This window comes from Pelophylax lessonae (genome assembly GCF_965119305.1).
Source record: "Pelophylax lessonae genome assembly, chromosome: 10".
NCBI classification, from domain to species: Eukaryota; Metazoa; Chordata; class Amphibia; order Anura; family Ranidae; genus Pelophylax; species Pelophylax lessonae.
In genome coordinates, this window is record NC_138777.1 from 160,903,472 (window position 1) to 160,930,829 (window position 27,358).

The 27,358-nt window shown below is 42.8% G+C and overlaps 1 protein-coding gene across 1 annotated transcript in view; it reads right to left on the reverse strand.

Annotated features, from left to right (window-relative positions):
* Nucleotides 1–406: 406 nt before the first annotated feature.
* The window catches only part of BRMS1 (BRMS1 transcriptional repressor and anoikis regulator), a 51,975-nt gene continuing 25,023 nt past the window's right edge, over nt 407–27,358 (reverse strand). Inside the window, exons 5-11 of the mRNA XM_082270694.1 lie at nt 22,290–22,369; nt 17,537–17,633; nt 14,765–14,857; nt 6,507–6,571; nt 2,418–2,457; nt 1,919–2,042; nt 407–868 (exon numbers count right to left, since the gene is read on the reverse strand). Of these exons, the coding sequence (XP_082126820.1) occupies nt 745–868; nt 1,919–2,042; nt 2,418–2,457; nt 6,507–6,571; nt 14,765–14,857; nt 17,537–17,633; nt 22,290–22,369 (623 nt within the window). The 3' untranslated portion in view covers nt 407–744. The remainder of the gene's footprint in view (nt 869–1,918; nt 2,043–2,417; nt 2,458–6,506; nt 6,572–14,764; nt 14,858–17,536; nt 17,634–22,289; nt 22,370–27,358) is intronic.

Genomic DNA, 27,358 nt, shown 5'->3' on the forward strand with positions numbered 1-27,358 from the left:
TCTTTTTATATTAATGGCACAAAAAAACATGGACACCCAGTCTCATTTATCAAAATGTCCAAGGGAAACACTATGGTTGATTTACTAAAACTAGAGAGTGCAAAATGTGGTGCAGCTCTGCATAGAAACCAATTAAGCTTTTGTCGAATCCTAATTGAACAAGCTAAAGTTAGAAGCGGATTGGCTGAACATGCACAGCTGAACCAGATTTTGCACTCTCCAATTTTAGTGAAGGAACCCCATTGTCTGTCTGTTGCGCTTCAAAATTACAATCCTTCATAGTTAGTACATTGGGATAATAGAGAAAAGGACTGATTGCTGCCTGTCCAAGGCTGTATTCCCAGTACTTTCCTCTGACACCGATTTAAGAACCACTGGTAGCAAGAATACACAAACAAAATTGTTTAGCTTTAAGACAATAGTTTATTGCTTTCTAATTTAATTGGTTATAAAAATACATATTTAAAGTTTAGCAAAAATGTAAATATAGGAAAATAACTATTTTTGGAAACAGCTCAGCACCTTACACTAAACACCAGCCCTACCTTCTGGAAAAGTGATTCTTGCTACAGCCACACAAAATACATTTTATTTACAATATCCACATACAGCATCCTATATGCTGCAATAATGTCACACACACACACAGTACCCTAAAGCATTTTGCCCTATCCTAAAAACCCAAACCATTATTTTGCTGAACTTATCCTCCCAGATTTCATGGAGGAGGAAGGATGACTTTTCTTATTTTCCTGCTCTTCTCACTGAGTATTTGCCTTTCTGTAGCTGAGATACATAGATCTTTGTCTTGCTGCTGTCTCCTCGCCTCAGCCAAACTTCTCCTGTGCTTACTGCAGTGATCACAGCCCTACAAAAGATCAATAAATAATTAAACAAAATAAAATGTTAATCCCTGCAGAGCCTAGGTAAAAAAATTCAATGGTTGGCACTTGGCTTGGGGACAGTCTGGCCCGAGTGGTCTATAGTGAATGTTAATGGTAACAGACTTAGGCTCGGTTCACACTGCCGCGACCTGAAAATCATGCGAAGCTTGAAGCTTGACTAAAATAGGATTTTCCATGTCACGCGAATTGGGGTCTCACAAGTCGAATCCCAAGTCGCGGCAGTGTGAACCGAGCCGAAGGATGTTTGCACATTTGCCTGCTTTTGAATTGCTTTCCTTCTTCATATTAGTCAATGTGAATGCAAAATTAGCTTAAAGCAGGCCATAAGTTATGAAATTTTCCTTCCTTCCACCACGGGTGAAAGGAAAGAAAATTGCTTGATTCCCCCATCAACATTGACTGTTGATGGGGGAACCCCTCCTGCAGCGCTACTGTGTTCTGCCGGTGGGGAGACTTCTATGCTGGCAGAACACACTGATTAGTGTTGCCAGCTATAATCGTCCAGAAGAAAAAAAAAAAAAAGATAGGCTGGTTGTACACAAGTTGATCGATAAACTGACTTGTGTACAACCAGGCTGCCCATACATAAACTGAAATTCAGCCTGTCCCAACTAAACCAGACAAATTTAGATCCATGTATGGCTGGCTTAACTCCTATGGTCTGACCAGTTTTTATAAACCCTATTCTAATAAAACAGCAAGCCTATTACCCAGATATTAGCATCTATGCTACCCCAAATATTCTCTCTATCTATTCTATCTATGCTGTCCTCCAAATATTTTCACTGCCGGCCCTTTACTGATGTAAAGGACCAGAAGTGAAAATATTTCACAAACATTTCTGTTCCCTCAAGCTAGACCAAGCTTGGTCACAAATGCTGACTGCGGGGGAAGATTGTTACTCCAAGGCTCATCTTATGAATACCCATTAACTATCGACTGGACTAAATATGCACTGGAACAGAAAAAAAACAAAACAAAGAAAAAGTGACCGAAGGTAACAATATTCTTACTGCGATGGTGGTTCATCCTTTATGTCAAGAATAATGGCTTCCCCTTTGGTAAAGCTCTCTCCTTCATAATATAGGCATCCATCTTCACAACGAGCACTAAAATGCTGCTTCTCAACCTTCACACCTAAAGGCATGAGACAAACACCAAGAAGAAAATGGTAAATATGATTTAAATACAGTAAAGCAGGGAGTAAGTATGACAGTAGGAAAGTGGCTCAACAGCATCAACAATATCATTATTGAAAGGGCCTGTGTTGACAGACTTGGGGATTGTGTCATTGGCATCAGTTTGAGAAGCTCCTGAGGTACAGTATTCAGAATTCATTGACAGATGAATATGACCTGAAGTTGACTTCCTTCTGAAGTACATTTAACCTGCTTCAAGCAGCATAGAATTGTATGGGAGTTCAAAACATGCTTGAAGCAAAGCCCATTGACCCAGGCCCTAAAATACAAGGTACAACTAATACAAGTCAAAGCAATTTTCCTACGGACTCACTGTCTGATTTCCTCTTCTGGGGAGAAACTGCTGCTTTAGCCTGTAATAATCCAAAATGATAAAAAAGCAAGATATTTCAGAATTACCATCATAAGTTTTAGTATAATGCAAGTACATGGGCAGCAAGTTTAGGAGAGCATCTTAAGACTCCCCTTTTCCGGCACACAGGTTGCTATTAATAGGCGATTGCAAAGCACAACCATGACAACGGTTAGATATGATCCCTAAAGTAGGTTCTCAGCCCTCCCAAGGACCTCACATGCAAAACACAAAAACTTTTGATTACATGGGGGTTGATTTACTAAATCTGGAGAGTGCAAAATCTGGTGCAGTTCTGCATAGAACCAATCAGCTTCCAAGATTTATTGTCAAGCTTAATTGAACAACCTGAAGTTAGAAGCTGATTGGCTATAATGCACAGCTGCACCAAATTTTGCACTCCCTAGTTTTAGTACATCAATCCCATGCAATTCTAAATCCATTTCTATGCAGAGAGTAACATTATGACAATTTAAAAAATAAATAAATAAATAAAGGACAACTTCAAAATCCTACTTAGTATCATACTGAGTGGCCAATAAAAGATGGACAATGACAACCCCATTATATTAAAAGCGGAAATATCTTGTCTGACAGTTTTACCTCATCAATTTTACTCATATTTAACATAGTTTGCCATACAAAAATAATGTAAAATTAAATCTATTTTGTGGGCATATTTTCACCAATTAGCAAAGACTTTGAATCCTTTTTCAACAAAAAATTCACATGCAATTTAAGCCATGTAAAGTTTGGCGCCATGAAAAAAAAAACTTTTTTGCCAAGCTTTACAAATATGTCCTTATACAAAACCAGCTTAAATTTTCCCTATAATCTAGTTTATTTAATAAAAAATGTTCAGTATGTTTTTCTGAAACAAAGCTGAACTCCCCTTTGTTACATTTTACATAGTTCGTTTTTTCCCTCACTAACATGTGAGATCGCTGGATGGGCTGTATAAAGGATGAGGCTGGGCTGTATAAACTGTATGTAGCTGAGGATACATATAGCACTGTGTTTCGAGTAAGAGCCAAGACCTTCCAGTCTCATATACTGAAACACAAATGAGTCTATCTGAGCAGTGCTCAGCCATTCATAGAAAGCAATGTATTCTACCAATGAATACAAAGCTTCCTCTGATTGGCTGAGTCAGAGAGACAGGCTGATGATGTCACAACCTGTGAGTGCACACCTTTGGGGGATCCGACAGAGCTGTTCACATTTTTCATAGTTTTTACAGTAGTGGATTTATCACTTTCAATCACAGAGGTTTTGTTCATTATACTGCATAATCAAACACTCACTAATTATTTATCACGTTTTTTTTGTTTATTGGTGTTTGCGTATAATTATGTCTTTGCTATCTTGATTTACAAATTTTTTGTTTAGTGCAGCATCTTATATCTTGACAAATTATAGCTATGTCTTGACTGCATAATATTTCAGAAATGTCCTGTTCTTTTACCCCTTGTCAATCAGCACCATTAATAAACAGTGACTGGTAGACAGGGATTTCAAACATACCCCCATGTTTACATTTGCAGAGCATGCGATGGGCTTTCTTTGGGAAGATATTCCACTTCCACAGCCCTCCAAAAGGTACCCCCCCTCGACAAAACTGCCCCTCCATATACTCTGGGCTCCACTGTCCCACCTGCAGACTCCGGACCGGCATGGCGGATGTCAAAGGGTGAATCGAGGAGTGGGCAGCAAACACCTATTCACCGATTTTCCCTCCGGCAAATGAACAAGGAAGCAACGTGTATTATGTCACTTATGCGTTCAGTTATCACTCTCGCTGGCTGTTGTGGCCTGGGAAGAAACTGATGGAGAACAATATGTGTCCCAGTAGCTTCAGTGGAAGGCAGGGGAGACATCAGGGGTCCAATAGACCCCTGAGGTCTCAACAAAGAGAACCTGACACAGAAAATTCTATTTGCCTGCAATAAAGTTATATGTAAAAAAAAAAGTAACATATAAAAAAATAAAACCCCTCCCCAAAAATCTGTAAGGTCCCTGCCCCCAAAGGTACACGCACATAAGAACATTAACACATGAAATGGGTGCACCTACATATGAAAACAACAATTGAGCTTACATATTGGCATTAGAGTTAGAGCAATAATTTGGCATTAGAGTTAGAGCAATAGTTCTAGTAGCGTCATTTATGGTTAACTTTAAACTGATAACCCCTAAAGGCTTTTAAAAGCAATGCCCTAAGACATTTTTTGGGTATCAGAGTCTGTTGCCATTTCGTATTTATGCGCAACTTTAAGTCCCCGTTCACATTAGGTCGCTCCAACTTAGGGGGCAACCTGTGAAGTCGCGTGCAGCGTGACTTCGGCGCGACTTGCACGGACTTCACATAATGGAAGTCACTGCAAGTCGCCTCCAGGTCGCCCCGAAGTAGTACAGGACCCTTTTTCTAAGTCGGAGTGACTTGTGTCGCTCCTATTAGAACGGCTACTGTACTACACAGTGGGAGCGACGGTGCACGACTTGTCAGGCTGACTAAGTCGCCTGACAAGTCGTACCAGTTGTTACCTCATCTTTTATATTTGACAAAAAATTGGGGTAATATAAATATTTTATGAATGACAGTTTCTAGTAAGCACTCACTTTTGTTGGTACTTTATTAAACTATTTAAACTATTCCCAACACATTTACCACTTGTCTACCAGCACCATTTTTTCAGTTTTTGCGCACGTTAACCACTTGCCGACTGCGCACAGTATATTTACTGCGGCAGTCGGCCCCGGCCAGGCAGAGTGACGTAGGTCTACGTCGCTCGCCTGTCACTCCTTCTAGAGCCAATAGCGGGCGAGCGCCTCGTTCACGGAGGAGTGCGGGAGTGTGACTGGCGGACCCGATGTCCGCCGGTCACACTACGATCGCCGGTAGAACGGGAGAAAGACAGAGCGGCTTATGTAAACAAGCCGCCTGTCAGTTCTCCCTGTGTAAAAATGAAGATCAGACGGTTCTACTATGTAGAACCGTTGATCTTTTTTTTTACACCAATAGGAATGTCCCACTACAGTTAGAAGCACGCCCCTAGGACACACTTAACCCCTCCCTGTCCAATACAGTTAACCCCTTCCCTGCCAGTGTCATTTTTGCAGTAACAGTGCATATATATAGCACTGATTACTGCAGTAATGTCACTGGTACCCCCAAAAGTGTCAAAAATGTCAGTCAAGGGTCCGATCTGTCCGCCGCAATGTCGCAGTACCGCAAAAAAAAAAAAAAAAATCGCAGATCGCCGCCATTACTCGTTAAAAAAAAAAACACCAAAAATGACAAAAATCTTTCCCTTTGTTAGTAAACGCGATAACTTTTGCGCAAACCAATCAAAATACGCTTTTTGCGATTTTTTTTACCAAACATAGGTAGCGTAAAACAAATTGGCCGAAAATGTTAAAAAATTTTGATTTTTACATTTTTTGGGGGGGGGGGGGGGAATTTCATATAAAAAAAAGTGAAAAATATTGTTATTTTTGCAAAAATTACGCTCTTTTTTTGTTTATAGCGCGTGATCAAAAAATCGCACAGGTGATCAAATACCACCAAAAGAAAGCTCTGTTTGTGGGAAAAAAAGGACGTGAAATTCGTTTAGGTACAGCGTCGTACGACCGCGCAATTGTCCGTTAAAGTCACGCAGTAAAAAAATCGCAAAAAACCCCCTGGTCTTTTAGCAGGAAAATCCTCCGGTGGTAAAGTGGTTAAAATGCACATTTTAGGCCTAAAGATTAGTTAATATCCCAAACAGTATGCACCAATGATGGCAGTTCCAGTTTCGTATGTCACGTGATATTAGTGCACATGTTTATCAAAGTAGATTTTTTGTAAAAAAAATCCATTATTGTTAATTTTAGCAAAACCCTATAAATAAATATATATATATATATTTATTTATAATTTTTTTTTTTGTTAAAAGTATAAATGTGAACTAGAATAACCCCCCCCCCCCCTTTTTTTTCTGGAGGCAAAACTTCCTCGAGAGAGAGAAAAAAAAAAGTTTTGCAGAAGAAGAAATTCAACATTTCAAATACCTTTTTGATAGCAGTCCAATCCTCTAGGATATCCAAGTCCCGTAACATATAAACAATATATGGACCTATGCGTTTTGTCAAGGAGAACTTAGAAAAGTTTATTAAAGGGTTAGTTCACTTTTACCTCTTCATGACGGAGGGTAAAATAAATCCTGAACCCAGTTTTCCATCTTTGTCATGTTAGTAAAACTAAGGATATAATTGCAACTGTTTAGTGTATTCAGGTGAATTATACCTTGTTTATTTTCATGACAACTTGAGCCTTCATTTGGTGTTAAATAATAATAGATATCTCCTAATATTTTATTATCAAAAGAAAACTTCTCAGAAATAGTAAAAAAAATATATTTTTTGATAAATATTTCTTGTAATTACCATGGCCTACCAAGAACAACCCAAAACAAATACACCAACTCCTGACAACTGCAGTGGTACCACGTATGTGTATGGTATTTGTGGTTTGTACCTGTAGTAGGGCCAAGAAACAATTGGGTGCATTTTGCTTTTTATACTACCTAAACATTCGACACGGATACCAAGTAAAAAAAAAAAAAAAAAGCTGTATCTTAATCCTAAATAAAATACACTCACTCTGACCTTTCACCCTGATTCTGACCTTTGCCCCTAACCATGACCTAGATCAAACCATAGTCTATCTATTTTACCCTAATTTTATTTATTTTTTTCCCAATTTTTTTGTTTTGTTTACAAACTTCTCCAGGGGGCAGGCTGTGCAGTTAATGGTCACAGTGATAGCCAATCACAGGCTTTTACAGCGATCACGTGATCGAGAGCTACTCCTCCCGGTCGTTAATACGAGATCTGGAGCGGTCACTGACAGCTCAGACTCTGTGCTAGCAGTGCGCTCCTGACATACATACGCACATATGCAAGATCTACTTCCATGAGGCCACATATATGTACGCTCCCTGGAAGGGGTACTGACAATTTTTTTAAAAATTTCATATGAATTACAGCTTTGAGTGTACAATAATGGCGCTTTTCCACTGCATGGAACCGAACGGTTCGGCTCGCTTTTGTGCTTTTCCACTGCTGGTACCGCATGGTACGGTGTAGGAACGGTACGGTACGGCGGCGCTTTTCCACTGCATGGAACTGAACGGTACGGCTCTCAAAAACAGTACCACCTCCATTGTGGTTCCAAGAGGTACCATACCCGGTACCATATCCCACAATCCTTTGCATGCAGTCACTACTAGCCACTGATTGGTCAGAGAATCGTTGTTATCCCACCCACTTAACTTTAGTACTACTTTAGTGGAAAAGCAAACCATACCATACCGTACCGAACCGTTCCAACACCGTACCAGCACAGGGCCGAGTAGAGCCGAGCCGGTACTTGCAGTGGAAAAGTGCCATTAGATGGTGTCTATTTTAAAGAGGAACTATACTCTCTTAGGCAACAAACTAGTTTTAATCCGTATGCTGCTAGCAATAGCAGTTAGCAAATAGATTGGAAGGTACTTCTGCTTTTTTTTAACTTTTTTTTTTTATATTCTTTCAGTCGCATCCTGGTTTCTGGCCTAGACCAAAACTATGTCATATATCCCAGGAGACTTTATTATTATTATTTTTTTTCATCTGAAGAAGGGAAGGAGGGGTTTTCTCAGCTAAGCACACCAATTTAAATACCGACTACCTGCATGCCTGAGCTAAGGGCAGACAGATTCCAGGAAGTAAATGCTACATTAATCATCTGCTATTACTCATGTTTGCCATGGCAAGAAATGTTTAAAAAATGATCCTTACTTTGGGAGGTGCTTCTACTCCCTCCTGAAGTTGGATGTGCAACCCCAAACACAAAAGCTTGGCTTGCCTGACAATGCATGTGCAGTTCACTCTCTCTCTTGCAGCAGCTGAGCTCAGTTCTGAGAGAGAGAGAGAGAGAGAGAGAGAGAGAGAGAGAGAGCGCGCTAACTGTGCATGCATAGCTCTGCAAGCCAAGTGCTTGATTGTGAGTAGCTGAAATCAAGAATCCGAAGGCAAACGGTTAAAGCTAACCTGTGGCCAGGTGATGACGTTTTTTAGAATTTTTATAATCTAAACAAGCAGTGAATAAGCTTTAAGGCCTTTTGCACATGACACTCCTGTTTAAGCATCTACTTTTTCAGACGTTTATCTTTTGTATGTATTTACGCGCATTTTCACGTATATGCATTCACACATTTTTGCTCAGATACGCAAAAACCTATGCTTGTGTTCTTGTTCTGCACAATATGTAAATGGGGTTTTGCGCACATTTGTTCACATTCGCGCATATTGGTGTGCATGGGGTGTAAATAGCTGACCAAAAAAAGCAGATGTTTCTATTTTTCTTTACTAAAGAATGCAAGGCGCTTGTTTACGCGCCTGTGTGCATAGGCACATTACAATGAATAGGCTGTATTTAAAAAAAAAAAAAAAGCTGTACTGAGCTTTTTCATGCTGCAGTGTGCCCTTAAACTGGTCATCAATAGCCCCTTCCAGCTGCAGGCACTGTGAATTTATTCATCCTCAAATTTTGCAGCAGAAGTGCTAAAGCTGATTAAGTACTTCTCTCAGGCAGCTCAACCCACCCTGTAACCATTTCTAAAGCTCTTGATTTGCATTTACATTAGATCTTAGAAGGCTGGAAGGCTTCCAAATTACTACTGGTAAGGGTGAGGGGAACTGCAAAAGGGGACAACTTGAAATGCTTCAGTACTTCTGTAAACGTTAGGCATGAACAGCTCCACTCTGCCTGCAGCCACACAGGTGAGTGTCAGAGCTTGTTTCAAAGCTAATTTTCTGCTTGTTAAGAATATGTATATACTCGAATGCCCATAGTCAGGCCACAGGTTCACTATAAGTCAGAGGATTACATCCACCTTAATCACTACAGCAAATACAGTTTGTGACATAAAATAGCAAGTTCCATCTCATACAGAAAGGAAGCTCTAAAAGCAACAATACAAGCTTGACAGAAAGGGACATGTATCCAATTAGAATCATTTTCAATGATTGTTCACCAAAGTACTTTCCACTCATTTATTCCTATACAGTCATTTTAAGAAGAACTCCATTGACTATTTGAAATTAGAAGTTGACTATGTAGCCATTCTAGAGTCTCAAAACATGCACTTCTTGTTCCATTTAGAGCCGGTTCACATAGGCGCGACCCGACTTTGCCGGGCGACCTGTGAAGTCGCGGTGCGCAGCTCACACCGCGACCTCGGAGCGGCTGGCACGGACTTCATATCATTGAAGTCAATGCAGGTCGCTCCAGGTCACCCCAAAGAAGCTCCGGACCCTTTTTCTAAGTCGGAGCGACTTGTGTCGCTCCTATTAGAACGGGTCCTGTGCTACTCTATGGTAGGCGACCCACGGCGACTTGTCAGGCGACCAGGTCGCCTTACAAGTCGCCCCAGTGTGAACGGGGTCTCAACCTCCTACTTCAACCTCAGTTTTAAAAGTTTTTATAGACTTTCTACTGATATACAAGTAATAGAAATATAGTAAAGTGATGGCAGAAAAAAGAGAGGTCTGTAGAGCCTGCCCCATTTTTTTATTTTATTTATATATGATTTTTTGGGAAAGGTTTATTTTTTTTCTTTTTTGGCTTATTAGAGATCTATGCTTGTCCCGAGCATGCCTGAATTCACTGTTGAATCTACTGTTGACTGACTCAATTCTTTCTTCCAGACTGTACTAGAAATAGAGGTAATGTGAGAAACAAAAGGGCCTAAAGTTGCTTACTTTTTCACGCATTATTTTTTCTGAATTCAAAGTATAAGGCCTCAGCCTAGGACACAGAGTTCTTCCCGGGGCAAAAAGGAACTGATCTGAAGACACGTGCAGGCACTACAAGATGCCTGCATTTTACCAGTTATTTTTTTTGGTGGATGTGACTTTAGCAAGCTACACCTAGTGGCCTTTTTACACATTATACTTTTGCTTTTAGAAGTGAAGTTGTGAAATTATTAGAAGTTTAGTAATCCTAAAGTGGAACTAAAGCTGCCAATACTTGCCTTTCCTTCAGCCATGTGATCTTCACAAGCTCTCTTGCTGTTGCCGATACCCTTGCCCATCATGCCCATTGGGGTGGGATGGCTGAACTCTCATGCATGCCACCAAGGCACGTCAAATGCACAGCGCAGTATACATTCAAAAGACATTTCCAAACAGGCAGGTAAGAATATTTTATTGCAGACAAGACATAGAGTCTTCTGCGATTAAGAAAGCCTGCCTGCTTGCAAATTCTTAGGGTGAAGGTGTAAAGTTTAGCTTTAAAGTGGAACTTCAAACAAACCACTAAATACACAGCTGAAATATGTATATGCAGATTTACCTGCTGAAGGAATTTTTAAATTCTCATTCATAAATATGTGACATATTGCAGGGCCAGGAATGGAATTTCGCTTTATTGTTTACTGGATTAGCTTTACAGCTTCCGGAGTCTAGTTCCTTTAGAGGACAGAGGTGTGGCTACTGATTTCCACTTTTCTACAGGAGATAGAGAGGTAGCCTAGAAATCTGCAATGCAGAATCAGAAACTTTACCTGTCACCTTTTTGTAATGCAGGGGGCTGGAGGAGTGTGAATCAGAGCACCGGCTGAAATGAATTACAAATCTTTTGGCAGGCAAAGGAGCACATACTGTAGATATGTATTTCAAATGTGTTTTTAGCAGTTTGCCTTCACCTTGAACTTAGCCCTTTAGAGCTTGAATTGGTAACTAGAAGCACGTTTGCACCAACAAATAACATATAGAAATAAGACATAGGGGTTGATTTACTAAAACTGGAGAATGCAAATTCTTGTGCAGCTCTGCAAAGAAACCAAATAGTTTGCAGTTTTTTTTTTTTTTTTGTCAAAGCTTATTTGAATAAGCTAAAATTAGGGTCCTTTCACACGAACGATCCGATCAGATCCGCCTGTCAGTTTTTTAGGCGGATCTGATCGGATCCTCCATGCATCCCTATGGGGGAGCGGATGTCAGCGGAGACATGTCCGCTGCCATCCGCATCCAATCCTGTCCGTGAAATCCGGACGGATGGAAACCCTTTTTTCCATCCGTCCAGGGGATTGGATCGGATGGGATCAAGTGAGAGCGGACAGGCGGTCCGCTCTCATCCGATTCCCCATAGAGAGCAGCGGGGCTTTGACACCTCCCTCTCCACACACAGAGCGGAGTGGGAGCTGTCACCTACCTGCTCAGCGGGGATCAGTGTATCAATCCCCCGCTGAGCAGCACGGAGTCCGCCAACGGAGGCGGACCATGTGAAAGGAGCCTTAGGAGTCGATTGGCTACCATGCACAGCTGCACCAGATTTTGCACTCTACAGTGTTAATAAATCAACCCCACAGAAGGAAATAACCTAATGATTAAATCAACCCTCAACAGCCTCCCTCTGAAATGATAATGAACCCTGCTCTGCTTCTTTGCATCCAAATAATTATATTTGAATGTAATATAATTAGGATTGAAACCAAGGATCAGAAAGCTTCTAATGCTATCCAGAAAATCCTACAGCTGCAATCGGCTCACCATGTAATTTTAGTGCAATATCCCAGGTAGCTCACTAAGGTGTCAATTCACTAATGTTTACCGCATGCGATAACATGGTCATATGACTCATTTGCATTAATGATCGCATGCAGTAAAAAAAAAAATCCAATTCACAAAAAAAAAAAAAAACACGATTATGCTGTATTTACTGCAAAATTAAAAATGTGCTGGTAAATATGGTCAAAAAACCATGCGGCACACCATGCGTTTTGCTTGTGGTATCACATGCGATATTTGTCAGAAACAGGCTGGTTGCTAAGGAGCGGGCTGGGAAGCCGGTTGCCGCGTCCTTAACAACGGATGACTCATCAGTTGTCACTGGGTTTCCCACTGAAAGCTGAATGTTAAAAACATGCTGGCAATTAAAAATTACACAAAAAATAAATAAATTACGAAAAAAAAAAAAACAGGATGGGGTTCCCCCAATGCATACAAGGCCCTTTCGGGAACGGCCCAAAATCCATTCTAGACTCTTTCCTGACCTGCCGGGATGCATGCTCGAGTAAAGGGGGGATGGAGGGACGAGCGACTGACCCTCCCACTCGTCCTGAACCATACCAGGCCAAATGCCCTCAACACAACCAGGGGGTTGCTTTGGGGTGGACTCTGCCCCCCACCCCAAAGCACCTTGTCCCCATGTTGATTGGGACAAGGGCCTCTTCCCCAAAACCCTGGGCTATGGTTGTGGAGGTCTGCAAGTGGGGGGGGGGGGGGGTTATGCAGGGTACCCAGATCCTGCCCCCCCCCCCCCCCCATGTGAATGAGTACATAGTACCCCTACCCATTCACTAAAAAAGGGTAAAAGTGAATAAAGATAGTACAAGAGTTTTTGACAATTCCTTTATTAATAAATAAAAGAAACATGTCCTCTGATGTAGATCCATCATCAATCACGATGCCTGCCGCACCGCCAGACCCAAAAAAGGAAAAAAGCCCTGCTTGCAACAAACACTCCAGTGTTCTGCCTGCTCAACAGGGCGTTGCCAGATGACCCCCCCCTGCTGCATGGGGACAGGGTGCTTTGGGGTGGGGCCCCTAAGCACTCCCCCTCCCCCATGTTGAGGGCATGTGGCCTTGTATGGTTCAGGAGCAAGGGGGGTGCTCGCTCATTTCCCCCCCCCCCCCTCCTTTCCAGACCTGCCGGGCTGCATGCTCAGGAAAGGGTATGGTAGGTTTTTTTTTTGGGGGGGGGGGGTTTGGCGTAGATTTTTTGTTCATAAGTTTTAATTGCTGGCATGCTTTTTTACAATCAGCTATCAGCAGGGATCTCACTGACAGCTGATGAGTCATCCGTTGTTAAGGACGCGGCGTCCGGTTTTCCGGCCCGCTCCTTAGCAACTAGCTCAATGCGATAAATTACCGCATGAAAAAATGCATTAATTACCACTCACTCAATCGAACAAACACTGCACTTGTTATTTAACGCCAAAAAATCTTAGTGAATTGCACTTTCAAAACGAATTTAAAGCAAAGAGCTATTTTACCGTATTTTATTTGCCGTTATTTAACTCTTACTGAACTGACCCCTAAGAGTGTTCTTCCTAAAGCATGTGTTGTAAGGCCACCTCACACTCCACTTACGGTATCACCAATAAAAAACTTCCAAGGCATGACTGAACCAGGTGAAAGGTTGAAAAACAATTCTTACATCAATCTTTTTATGCAAATTACAGCAGTAAAGTGGTGTTTGAGACTCTCTCTCTCAAAAATCACAAGCAGGGGTATTTTGATCACCAGACTGCTGATAAAAGGCCCAGAGGTAGACTGGTGCACAACAGCAATGTCTGGATGAAACTTTGTAGTAGTGAGCAGTCGGGGATGCATTCCCCATATGCCTGTCAAAGTTTACTTTTCAGCCCCCGTTCACATGCAGGCGACGCTACTTCGCACCGCGACCTTGGACTTCATAACATTGAAGTCTATGGCGGTCGCCTCCTGGTCGCCCCAAAGAAGCTCCGGACCCTTTTTCTAGGTCGGAGCGACTTGTGTCGCTCCTATTAGAACGGGTCCACAGCTTCCCTATGGGAGGCGACCTGTGAGGCGACCAGGTCGCCTCACAGGTCGCCCTAGTGTGAACCGAGCCTTCGTGTTAACTGCAGTGCACCTGTAAACCTGAAACTGCAAGTGTACTTCCTGATACATATTTTCTTGTTTGCAGGAGGAATGTAGCTATGGTAAATTTTCTACATGCCTTTAGCGCCCATTCAGACTGGCGCGACACGACTTGCAGGGGCGACCTGTGAAGTTGCGGTGCACAGTGTGCACCGCAACCTCGGCGCGACTTGCAGGGACTTCATATAATTGAAGTCAATGCAAGTCGCCTCCAGGTCCCCCCAAAGTAGTACAGGACCCTTTTTCTAAGTCGGAGTGACTTGTGTCGCTCCTATTAGAACGGCTCCTGTACTATTCAATGGCGAGCGACCGACCGCGACTTGTCAGGTGACCAAATCGCCTGACAAGTCGCGCTAGTGTGAATGGACCCTTACAGGCAGCAGACTGCTATTATCAACACAGTAATTGTAGTTTGGATACATTCTTTGAGCAGAAAAAAAAAGTGGAAAATTAGACAGTTTTTATAGAATCATAATGTATTTTCTTTTTAATGCAGATGATAATAACATTTTAGTTCTCGGGCCGAAAATCACATGGTAAGACAGTAAGATATGTTACAGTACTTTGGCACACAAAGTCTGTCTTTAACAAAAGGATACCAGAAACCAATGGAACTCTCCGCTTCTTCTCTGAACGAAATGGATCCCATTTTTTTCGACTCCGTTTAGATCTCAATTCTTCATCCCACCATTCTGATGAAAGAAAAAGAAAGAATAAGGAAGCTAGCCAAGAGAAAGAAAGAAAGGAGAAAACGAAAAAGGTACCAGCAGGTGCCCAATGGTCTTGCTAAGAAGGGTTAGTTTAAAGCTACATACATTCACACATCTACTTTTCAATCTGGTGCATTTCCATAAAAAAACACATTGTTTTATTGCAATAAGTGGTGATGAATGTAAAACACGAGCAAACGTCCATCGTAAACCGGTACTTTATATTCAGTGCTAAGTAAGTGATTTACATTCTTGGCGTCTGTCTGTAAAAAATGTTATAATGGCCTGCTAACATTGGGGCAATAAAGTATCTGTAAACCTCTAACCCTTTAAAACAACCAATTCAGTTTAAAATATAAATGCAAGGCAAAACGTGTGGTGTGTGTAACTTTTTCTTTTTTTAATTAAGTGATCTCATAATCTCTGTTTTTAGCTGCTAAAAGAGGTGGGGTGGTGACTACAGGGGTGTGTGTCAGCAAGAGGCAGAAACACAGAAATACAGTAAAACCTTGGATTGAGAGCATTTTGCAAGACAAGCAAACATTTTTTATTAACTTTGACTTGATAAACGATGTCTTGATATACAAGTAGCCTCACGTCACAACAGAGTATAAAAGAGAAGAGGGCGCCTCTAAGTGTAGCAATATGGATACATTTAATAAAGGTACAACATTTACCAACTCACATGGCTGATGATTAAAACAGGCCAATCTAACTATGCAGGCATCTGGGGTAAAGAGGTCCACATAGACCATCCTCCACACTGCCATCAACCTCATCCCTTCCATGCTGCACTCCACAAGCGATTCAAGCCTCGCTTTCAGATCGCTCTACTGCAGGTTAGTGTTCCCAGTCATGACTGCAGACTGATGGCGATGCAGAGGATAGTCTATGTGGACAGCTTTACCCCAGATGCCAGCATACTTAGATGAGCCTATTTTAATCATCAACCATGTGAGTTGCTAAATGTTGAACCTTCATTAAATGTAACCATATTGCTACACTTCGAGGCGTCTCTCTTCTCTTTTATACTCTATAGCTCAGGCTGTATTTTGCTTCTAATCACCTTGTGGAGGTTGCCATTTGTGGATGAACATTTTATGGTTACACAACCTATCGCACTGCTATAATCTTTTTATATGGCCTATAAACTGAAGGATTTATGAAAAAATGGTTGTGGAACGCATCTTTTGAGTTTCCATTATTTCTTATGGGGAAATTTGCTTTGATTTAAGAGTGCTTTGGATTGGATTACAAGCATGTTTCCGGAACGATTTAAGCTCGCAATTCCAGGTTTTACTGTACACTGATCCTCCCAGTGAAGAGCTCTGCAGGGGTGGGGGGTATCAGCCCATATTGGCCGATAGAGGACATACTGGCTGTGTTCCCAGCACAGCTAGAAAACTGACCACACTGGGAAGGAATTACTTCTATGCCTAACGTTGTCATTTTGAAAGAGCAAAGCAGAAGGAAGCAATACAAGAACAGGACACTTTTCACTGCAAGTACATGGTACAATAGGCACTTATCAGAAATATGTAACAAACACTTTAACATTTAAAATCCTAACTCGCCTTTCTCCAAAACTTCCATAGATATACTAAGTTCTATTGTACTAGAATGAATTTGCAGAAGGCGTTCGGGACCTGTAGGACCAGGTGTTCTGTTATTTCTGACAATGTGGAGGTCAGAATATGCCAGATGATTTGAACTGCATCCAGGTAATTTCTATTGGGTATACCTTAGATACTGCCATACTAAAAGGGTACTGGTTCCTTACTGGCTCATTCACACCAGTTTTTTTCACACCAGGATTGTGCTGGGCACCCTTGCCCAGTGCAGTCCCAGCACAAGACAAAGCAAAAAGCCTTTTTTTCTTTTGGAATAGTTAACACCACAGCATTGCAATGGCGTGCATGGAAAAAAATACTGCATGCAGTCCTTTTTTCAGTGCAGCAGTTTCCAACACAAACTACCACATTACAATGGCAATGTGTGAAAAGAATTTCATGAAATGTCACTTCATTTCAATAACGTTCGGACAAAAAAAAAAGAGGCAAACAGTCCAGTGCACTGGGATCAGTGTGGTTGATCATAAGTTGTTAGGTACCTGCAAGTTGCAGAAAAAGGTGCAGGTTCCTTAGTTTTTATGGAGAAGTAATTTCTTCACACTCATTCTTACATCTGCTCAATAATGGCTAGCCTAGGGCTACCTATAGATATGCAGATGTCCCACTTAGAATAACAGCAGAGAGAAAAATTTAAATTGACATTTGAATCAAAAGCTGAAGGTCAACCAGTTAATTATTAGGCTACGTTCACATGTAGGCGTTTTGGGGGCGTTTTTCTGCTCTAGGATCAGCTCTCAAAATGCCCAACAAGACAAATCCTATTCATTTCAATGGCCCCTGTTCACATCTGAGCGTTTTGACGCCGTGAGCAAAACGCCCAACGCTCAAAAAAGTACATGAGCTTCTTTTTGGGCAGATTACAGGCGTTTTCCATTGGTCTCTAGTCAATCTAAAAACGCCTGCAGAAAAAACGCCTGTAAAACACCTGCAAAAATGCCCATAAAAACGCCTGAAAAAACGCCTGAAATAGCAACGCCAAGATGTGAACGTAGCCTTAGGGACAAATGTTTACCGCATGTTTCCTGGATACCTGAGGAGATATCTATGCTTTGACGATCTTCCTCAAGTCGTTGGATTCGCTCCAATAGTTCACATTGCATGTTGTCAAATAAAAGAACCTTCTCACTCTGTAAACAAGAAAACCAGAGTAAAACTTTTAAGTGTATGACAAGGCAAAACATAAAAAACTGCAGTACATCTCTGCAATACATGCACATGTCCCCTTGATTTATTCCTTTAACCACTTGCCGTCTGCTCACTCGAGCTCTACTGCGGCAAAGTGGTTCGTTATCGTCTGGCGACGTAGACTTACGTCACCAGACACTTCCCTTTCTCGGCGGCACGCTCGCGCCGCCGGAGGATCGCTCCTGCTGTATTCAGTCACAGCGGGAGTCGGGCCAGGGGAGGAGCAGCGACGATCGCCGCTGCTCTTCCCCGATCGTCGGGGAATCGAGTGTGGAGATCCGCCCGCTTGTGTAAACACAAGCGAGCAGATCTCCTAAGTGACAGGCAGGGTCAAATTGCAGGGTTCAGCATAGCTGAACATGCGATCTGTCCCTGTGTCACTCAGTCACCTTCCCCCACACGTTAGTAAGCACCAGGCATACATTAACCCCTCCCTCTCCAATAAAATTAACCCCTTCCCTGCCAGTGTCATTTTTACAGTAACAGTGCATATTTATAGAACTGATTACTGTAGTAATGTCACTGGTACCAACAAAAGTGTCAAAAATGTCAGTCAAGGGTCCGATCTGTCCGCCACAATGTCGCAGTCCCGCAAAAAAAAAAAAACGCAGATCGCTGCTATTACTCATAGAGAAAAAAAAAAAAAAGACAGAAATCTTTCCCTTTAACTTTTGCGCAAACCAATCAAAATACGCTTATTGTGATTTTTTTTTTTACCAAACATAGGTAGCAGAAAACAAATTGGCCAAAAATTTTAAAAAATTTAGATTTTTACATTTTTTTGGGGGGGAATTTCATATATAAAAATGTGAAAAATATTATTATTTTTTCAAAATTTACGCTCTTTTTTTGTTTATAGCGCAAAAAGTAAAAAACACACAGGTGATCAAATGCCACCAAAAGAAAGCTCTCTTTGTGGGAAAAAAAGGACGTAAATTTCGTTTGGGTACGGCTTCCCACGACCGCGCAATTGTCAGTTAAAGTCGCACATTGCCGAATCGCAAAAAGTGGCCCAGACGTAAGACAGCAAAATCCTCCGGTGGTAAAGTGGTTAAAGACTCTGCAAATACAGAGAAAACCTTGATGTGGTAGAAATGCATGCAGCTATTAAAGAGGTTGTAAACTCGTTAAAAAAAAATTTTTTTCTTTTACAACCTGCAAGAGAAAGACATAATGAGCTAGTATGCATCGCATACTAGCTCATTATGAAATACTTACCTTAGAACGAGCCCCCGCCGTGCCGCTCTCTTACCTGTATGACGAGCGACATGTTCAGTCGCCCGTCTTCCGGGATCGCGGCATCCGGCCATCGGATTGGCCGGAGCCGCGGTGACGTCACTCCTGCGCACGCGCGCAGGAGCTGACGGTCACGGCACGGGGCTCTGAAGGAACGGCACGATCAGCCGTTCCTTCAGAGCGCATGCGCCAGTGACGTCACTGGCTGCATTAAAGGTAAATATCTCCTAAACGGTACATGTTTAGGAGATATTTACAGTACCTATAGGTAAGCCTTATCATAGGCTTACCTATAGGTACAACTTCCTGAGGAGGGTTTACTTCCTCTTTAAGTCATGTTGTGGACTGACTACACAGAATTTTATGTGGACAAAGTGTTTGTCAGCCCTGCCCAGTCTTTTGCTAAACTACTCAACCGCTCCCACTCTCTGGTCTCTACAACATATAATGCTAGGTGCACACTGTGCACCTATCATCTGGTTCAACAGGAACTGGCCAAATTTCGGTCAGTGTGTTTAGCAGTCCGTCTGACAGAGATCAGTCTAATGACCGGATTTTGTCAAAGAGACGTGCTGGAAAACCAGCCATTGATCAGTATTTGCAGCCAATGTCTGTGAGCACTGATCACTGTATTTTGGGGGGGTGGTGGCATCCCCCTGTCAGAGCACAATAGCAAGCAGGGGAGATCACAGCACCAACATCGCTTGTATTGGTATGGCGATCTGTCAGTTTTGTTTTTACAGGTTGAATCGAAAAAAAAAAAAACAACTTAGTGTGTACCGGGCTTTAGCTAATCACTCTGTAGACCAAGACAACTAGGAGGGCTAAACAGACTCTTTGAAATAATACAGATTGTATGCTGAGGACACAGGAAAACTCTGACAAAGTCAACAGGTTTTCTGCACCTATCCAACAGATATAATGAAATGCTTCCAATGGCATAGTTACAAGACCAAAAAGGCGCAAATGACAAGACTTCTTTGTTAGTGTCCATTCACACTTGTGCGACTTAAAAACTGTGCAATGTACATTGCAACTTTACCGTGCGACTTAATGCGACTTTGGATTAGTGTGACTTTGACCAATGTGATTATTTTTTTTTTGTGCTCCATGAAGTCGCTAGACATGTGCAGAATGGAAAAATGTGTTGTGACTTTGACCAATGTGATTATTTTGTTTGTGCTTTATGAAGTCGCTAGACATGTGCAAAATGGAAAAATGCATTTAGTTGGTTTCTTCATTTTCTAATGAATCCCAAATTCGAATTGGATGAAAATTGATCAACCGATCCAAATTCTGTGTTAAGAATAGCTGGTTGTTTACCACTTGCCAACCGTATAACTTCCATATATGGCAGCAAATTGGCACTGCTGCGCCAGATCACGTACCAAGTACACTCCTGCGTCTGGGGCGCGTACGCGTGACGCCGGCAGCCTGCTCCCTCAGTGATTGCACACAGCAGGAGCGGATCAGTGGGTACCATTGACTTGATGTCCGTCGCCACCTGCCAACCCTTCAGTACAGAGGGAGAATGGCAGCCTGCCTATGTAAACAAGGCAGATCGCAGTTCTGTCAGTAGGGAAGGCATGGATTCTGTGTTACTTCCTTCGCAGGGGGCTTCCAGATTCCGTTAAGCCCTGCGCCAACAGACTCCCACAACTACCGGCCAGGGTTGTGTGGAAGAAGCCGTTGTCCCCATCAACATTGGGACAAAGTGCTTTGGGGGGGTGGCAACAAGCCCCCTGCCCCACAGCACCCTCCATGTTGAGGGAAAGTGACCTGGTACAGTTGGCGGGGGGAGCTAGATACAGTGAACACCTACTGAATGCATCATGACTGACTTAAAGCTCAGGTTTTTCACACTGGAAGGCTCTTATGATCAATCTGTGAGGAAAAGGGAATACATGTCCCTTCATAGTTATTCAAACTGGTGTATATTGCACTGAATTACACACATATTTTCACATAAATTTTTTTTTCTAATTATTCAAATAAGGATTGGGGGTGACCTGGGTTTGACATTTGATATATGAAAATCGCATAGTTGGGTAGCGGTGGTTGACGGAGTACTCGGAGCTCTGATGTCTGGGTTGTGAGGAGGGAATGACGTGGACACCCTGGAGGCGGAAGTGACGCATGTTATGATGATGTCGCTCTCTTGGAACGCACGGCCGCTCCGGGAGCGGCGGCGTGCAGCTCACTCCCTGCAAGCGGAACTGACGTCACCCAGTTGGAACGCACGGTCCTTCCGTGGTCGGATGGCGTGCGTTCCACTCCTCTCCCCACAGCAAGCGAGATGTGGGACACCGGGCACCCCGAATCTCTAGCCATTATAAGGTGAATTTATTGTGACTATATATGAGCACTCTTCACTGATTAACAACCAACGATGTCCCCAATTATACATACCCATGATCCTAATAAATCAGCGGTCAACCACCCAACTCAGGTTTGTGTTATGATGACACAAGCCCTGTTAGTAATCTATGGAAGACTACACCTAAAAAATTTCTGGTTATAAGCAAATCCTTTCATTCCTCCCCCCCCCCCCCCACTTTTGAAATGCATGCTCTGTTCTAATTGCTTTGTGGTTAGGATCTGTGAATATAAATGCATGCAATGAAAATTGGTTGTGTATTACAGTTGGTAATAGTCTGTGTGAAACTTACGTATGCCTGTAGCTACCATCCATTAAGGTTTTATGTGCATATTGATTTATGTTATGAGCTATTGATTCATTGTATTGCTATTGTTTTTTGTATACTGACAACCTAGTGTGCATCAGGCTTTAGTTAAGGACATCTGTGTGGCCACACCCATAGGGGAGGAATTCCCCCCCCCCTTTAAGATCACTTTGAAACACTTTTGGTATATATACCATGGGTCCAGTTATGGCCCCTAGGCTCTGATTAAGAGGTACAGCCTTGAAACGCGTCAGGCGATTTCCTTGACTAAGACAACAGACTTCAACACAATGGACGTTGTCAGTCGGATATGATATGCTGGTTTACATCACTTGTTTGTGAGTAGACATTTTTAATAATTTAGTAATAAAAGCCTACTGAGGATAATGCGCTAGGCTGGTGCGCCCTCTTTTTTTATGTTTACTGAATTCGCGGTGCCTGTCCTATTATATGCTATTACACAGACATTGTTTTGAGGACAGACGGGTCTCATATAATATCTTCCTGTCAGCACCAGCCAAACAAAATGACATCATAAAGATCAATTGGTAGATGTAATTTCTAGCTAAGAAAGATAACACCAAGCATTTAAATAAATAAACAAATAAACAGTAAAAGTCAAACTCTGCAAAAAAGGAAACATAGAAAACATTATAGCATACAATTAAAGCCACTTGCCTCTAAATGCTGCTTGGCTCCCTGAAGCTCACATTCATAGCGGTGTTTTATAACATCCAGGCAAAATCCCTTATAAATTCCTACAAGGAAAAAATTGTATCTTTACATTTCTGTAATGCTAGAAAATAGGATTCTTGTTTTCAATGTGAAATCTGTTTGAGATGTAGGAAGTTTTTCACCTTCATAACATCCAAAAATTGTCCTATTGAGGGAAGGGCAACAGCAAACAAATGCTAACAGGCTAACAGAAAACAAAAAGGAAACTGGATACTGCCTACAGCTCAAAGAGCTGTTTAAAGGACCTTATGAAGTTATTGACAGAAGACTGGATGGCAGCCTTCCAAATCTGGGAAATAGTTGCTTAATGCCAAAAAACCTCAAGAAGCATTCACAAATGTAGTAGAGTTCACCTTGACATGAAAGGGTGGGGCCTGATCCTTGAGACCAAAAGTGGATGATGGTCCGTCTGAGCCAACTTGCAGTGACCGAGAGAAAGACTCCTAAGTCGGCCATAGACGGTTTGAACAATCTATGGGCAGGCTGAATGTACCAAGTTGATTGATCAAGCAACCTGGATACAACTAGCCTGGCGGATATTACATGCAAAAATTGCTAGCGGCTCCCCTGCAGGGAGAACACAATGGCTCCACAGGAGGGATTCCCCCATCAACACGTACTTGCAGGAAAGAAAAGCGCACCATCTATGGCCCGCTTTACTCTTTGAAACAAATTCAGACAATGAAGGGACACCCATTAGATTGTAAGCTCTTCTGAGCAGGGCCCTCTTAATCCTCTTGTATTTTATTGTATTGTATATGTACTGTCTCCCTCTAATATTGTAAAGCGCTGCGTAAACTGCTGGCGCTAAAGAAATCCTTAATAATAAGAATTTCCTTCTGGTGAGATGGAGCCTTACAGAAAGATGAAAAAACAATTTACTGGTTGACGTAAAAGGCAGAATATACCTTAGTTAAGAGGAAAGTTCTGAGTCTGAAGGGGAATGTGTCTAATGGACTCAAATGATGGATTGCGAAGCACAGAGTGAACCAGATTCAGATCCCACTGAGTCACAGGAGAGAAAACAGGGGGAGCTACTTGGGAGACTCCATGTACAAAGGCCTTATTCAAGGAATTAGAGGCGAAAGGTCTCTGAAACAATATCGAAAGGGCAGAAACCTGATCTTTGATAGTGTAAAGCACCTAATTCTGGTCCAGACCCAGCTGTATAATGGAAATAATTTATCCCAAGAAAAAATTCCTTGAGAAGACTTTGTTATCTGTTCCTTAGGCTTCTTTTGCTGAGGAGATGGGGACTCTTGTCACTAGTGGTGTCCCTGATCATTGCATCAAGAGTAAATCTGAAGAGACATTGACTCCCAAAAGGTCTAAAGACTGCAGCGACTTAGAAACAGTCTTGAGGGCTAATGGCTCAGATATCATAAATAGATCAGATACAGAATCTGTGGAAGAAGGTGCAGGAGCACCAGTGTGTCCTCTTGGATAACAGTCATTAAATAACTTGGTGATATGGGCCAAAAAGTCTTGCATGACCAGTAAAAACCTTAACCGAAGGGGCAGAGGAACCAGCTACACCTGACAGAGCAAAGAAGTGGTAGGAAGATGGAAAGACTCTGAGATTCTGTTGCCCTGTAGTCCTAAACTGCAAATATTGACTGCACCGATAGGCCTACTTCAGCATCCCCAAAGGCGTTAGTAGAATGTGAGCTGGGAGAATCTGGTGCAGCGGAAACAGGCGGAAAAAGAGGATTATTTAAGACACCTACTAACTTACAATACTGTGCAAAAGGCAGGTGTGAAAGAATGCAGTAAATTGAGAATGATTTTAGAAATAATGGGATGTTTGTACTTACCGTAAAATCCATTTCTCTGAGTTCATAGACAGACACAGCGCTCCATAAATCATAACTAGTGGGTTATATTGTTTCCTCCAGGAGTAGGACTAGGCAGAACAAAAACACTTGGCTATGCCTATAGGCCGTCCTCAGTTGGTATATAACCCCCCTCTCTGCCCTAGGTAATCAGTTTAGTAGCAAGCAGTATTAGAAGTATCAGAGAACTCCATAGAGGGGAGGTGCTGTGTCAGTCGATGAACTCAGAGAAATGGATTTTACAGTAAGTACAAAAATCTCATTTTCTCTTTCGTTCATCGATGGACACATCGCTCCATAAATCATAACTAGTGGAACATCCAAAAGCAGTGCCAAAAGGAAAATGTGGGGTGGGGAAAATAACCCAAGGCTAAACATAAGAGCCCTTAACTAAGACACAGGAGCCTTAACCGGATCACAGGAGCCTCATCTGAAAAATAAAAGTTTAAAGAAAAACACTGCTTAAGAGGGAACAGCCCTTCTTAAACAGCAGCCTGCAAAACTTTGCGACTTAAAGAAGCATCCGCAGATGCCAAAGTATCTACCTTATAGAATTTTGTGAAGGTATGCACGGACGACCGAGTGGCCGCCTTGTAAACTTGCTATTTGAAGCCTGATGATGGAAGGCCCAAGAAGCACTCAGTGCCCAAGTAGAATGCTCCGTGACAGGGAAAGGTGGAAGCTGACCTTTAATGGAATAGGCCTGAGTCACCGTTTGTCTAAACCATCTCGAGATGGTAGCCGAAGAAGTGGCCAGCCCTTTTCTTGGTCTGTCCATAACCCAAATAGCGAGTCTGACCTCCGAAAAGACTCAGTAGCTGCCAGATACCCCAAATCACACGAACCACATCCAAGGTATGCAAAGCAAATTCCTTGGGATGAGCCGGCTTGGGACACAAGGAAGGCAACACAATGTCCTCATTCAAATGGAAGTCAGAGACAACTTTGGGCAGGAATGGTAGACAGAGACAAAGAACCACTTTATCCCTATGGACCACTAAATAGGGACTGCGACAGGATAATGCCACCAATTCCAATACCCTGCTGGCAGAGGTAATAGCCACCAAGAATGTCACTTTCTGGGATAACGTAGGCAAGCGAATCTCCCAAATATTCTCAAATGGAGGTTTCTGGAGAACCGAAAGTACTAAATTTAAATCCTGTGGCGGCAAAAGTGACCGCACAGGTGGAGCCATATGTCGAACCCCATGAATGAAGGTCCGAACTAAAGAGGCTAGGGGTCGCTGAAAGAAGATTGCCAGGGCAGACACCTGGTCCTTGATGGTACTCAAGGCCAACTTCTGATCAATGCCCTGTTAAAGAAAGGTTAAAATCTGAGCCACAGAAAAGGATCGAGGATGAGCGCCAATCGACTCACACCAAGAAATGTACGCTTTCCACCTACAATGGTATATCTTGCTGGAAGACGACTTCCTCGCCTTCACTATAGTAGGGACCACTGATCCAGATAGACCTCTATCCCTCAGTACCTGGTTTCAAAAGCTAATCAATTAAAACCAGTGACTGTAAAGCAAGATGGTAGATCAGCCCTTGGGACATTGGTCTTCTCTGAGATCAGTGGACCCCGTGACCTCGTCACGAACTTTGGTATCCTTCTGTGGAGCCGAACCTGCTAAAGGAGCGGCACGAAAGACTGTGCAAACAGAACTGTCTTGAAGGTAGATACCACCAGACTCAGAACCTGAATGCAAAATGGTAGAGAGAACTATCTGTGTGACAGCAGCCGGTGAATCACGGCCTGTGGTCCCTGAAGTTTGTGCAGAGGAAGGACCACCCTGGTCAGAAATAGAATCAGACCTAGGTAAAACAATTCCATGGACAGGGATAGGGGGAGCCTTAGGTAGTTCAGACATCACCTGAACCTTTGCAGGAATTAAATCCACACAAGGAGACTCAGGACCTAAAAAACCTGAAAAGGACAAGCTTTGTCCCCTTTCTGGGTACCCCCCAAAGAAGACCATGGGGCTGGAATCCAGCAAAGATGTCCCCCCACCCCAATAATGGATGAGGGCAGACCATAATGCTTAAGGAGTCTTGTCCACTGGTCCCGTAAAGCTAGCTCTAGGCTTACCAGACCAAGATTGCTTGGAACCGGGGAAGATTTAAAAGATCTATTTCTCTTATTTGCCATCCCAGAAGCACAAAATAATTTTCTATGGGCTGAGAAGGAGGGCCCCTGTCTGCGGTGAGGCTCCTTCCCTTTCCTTGACTGTGGCAGGAAGGTACTCTTCCCACCCGTGATACCCTTAATGATGTCATCCAGGGTAGCCCCAAACAAGCAATCGCCTTGAAAATGGAGATCAATGAGAGCTTTCTTAGAGGCTTGGTCTGCGGACCAATTCTTAAGCCACAGCACGCGCCTAATAACCACCACTGAAACAGAAAGTTTGGACAGCACAGGAGCTGTATCCAAAGCTACATCACAAATAAACTGCAGTCCATGGACTAACTGGTCTGCTAAATCGACATAAGCAGCGGGGACCTGCTCACCCCTCAGGCCCTGGTGCAAAGTCTTGGCCCATTCAGTTATAGTCTGAGACACTAGGGCTGAGGCAAAGACTGGCCGCAATGCCGAACCAGCCATAGTAAACATGCTGCATCCCACAGCCTCCGCTTTCTTGTCAGCCAAGTCCTCAAAGGACAGGTATTTCATCTAACGGGATCATGGTTGCCGTATTTATTCTGGAAACAGGACGGTCCACCACTGGTGGACTACCCACTTTTTTAAAAGTGACTCCCCAAAAGGGACGCTATCCCTGTTCATATGTCCCAGGCACAGGAAGTGGAAACTAAGGAGGAAGAGGGAGAGGAGGCATCCCCACGAGGCTTCAGTTGTCTCCAGCTTTTCCCAGACTAAGGGAAAATGGCCCGTGACATCATCCGGTTACACAAATATGGCTGTCAACCAGAGACCAGTCAGAAAGGGAAAATGGCCCCCGTGACACCATCAGACTACACAAACATGACCCCCAACCGGAGACCAGCCAGACTAAGGGAAAATGGTAACCATCAGCTACAAACACTGAGGCATGCTGCCAGGATATTTCCTGCACCCTCTGCAAGGGGACCCCCCTTAAGGGGAGACTCTGCTGTGCACTATGCACCGTTCTCTACGCTGGGACCCCCCTGCACTGTACCCACACTGCAAACAGCAGGGTA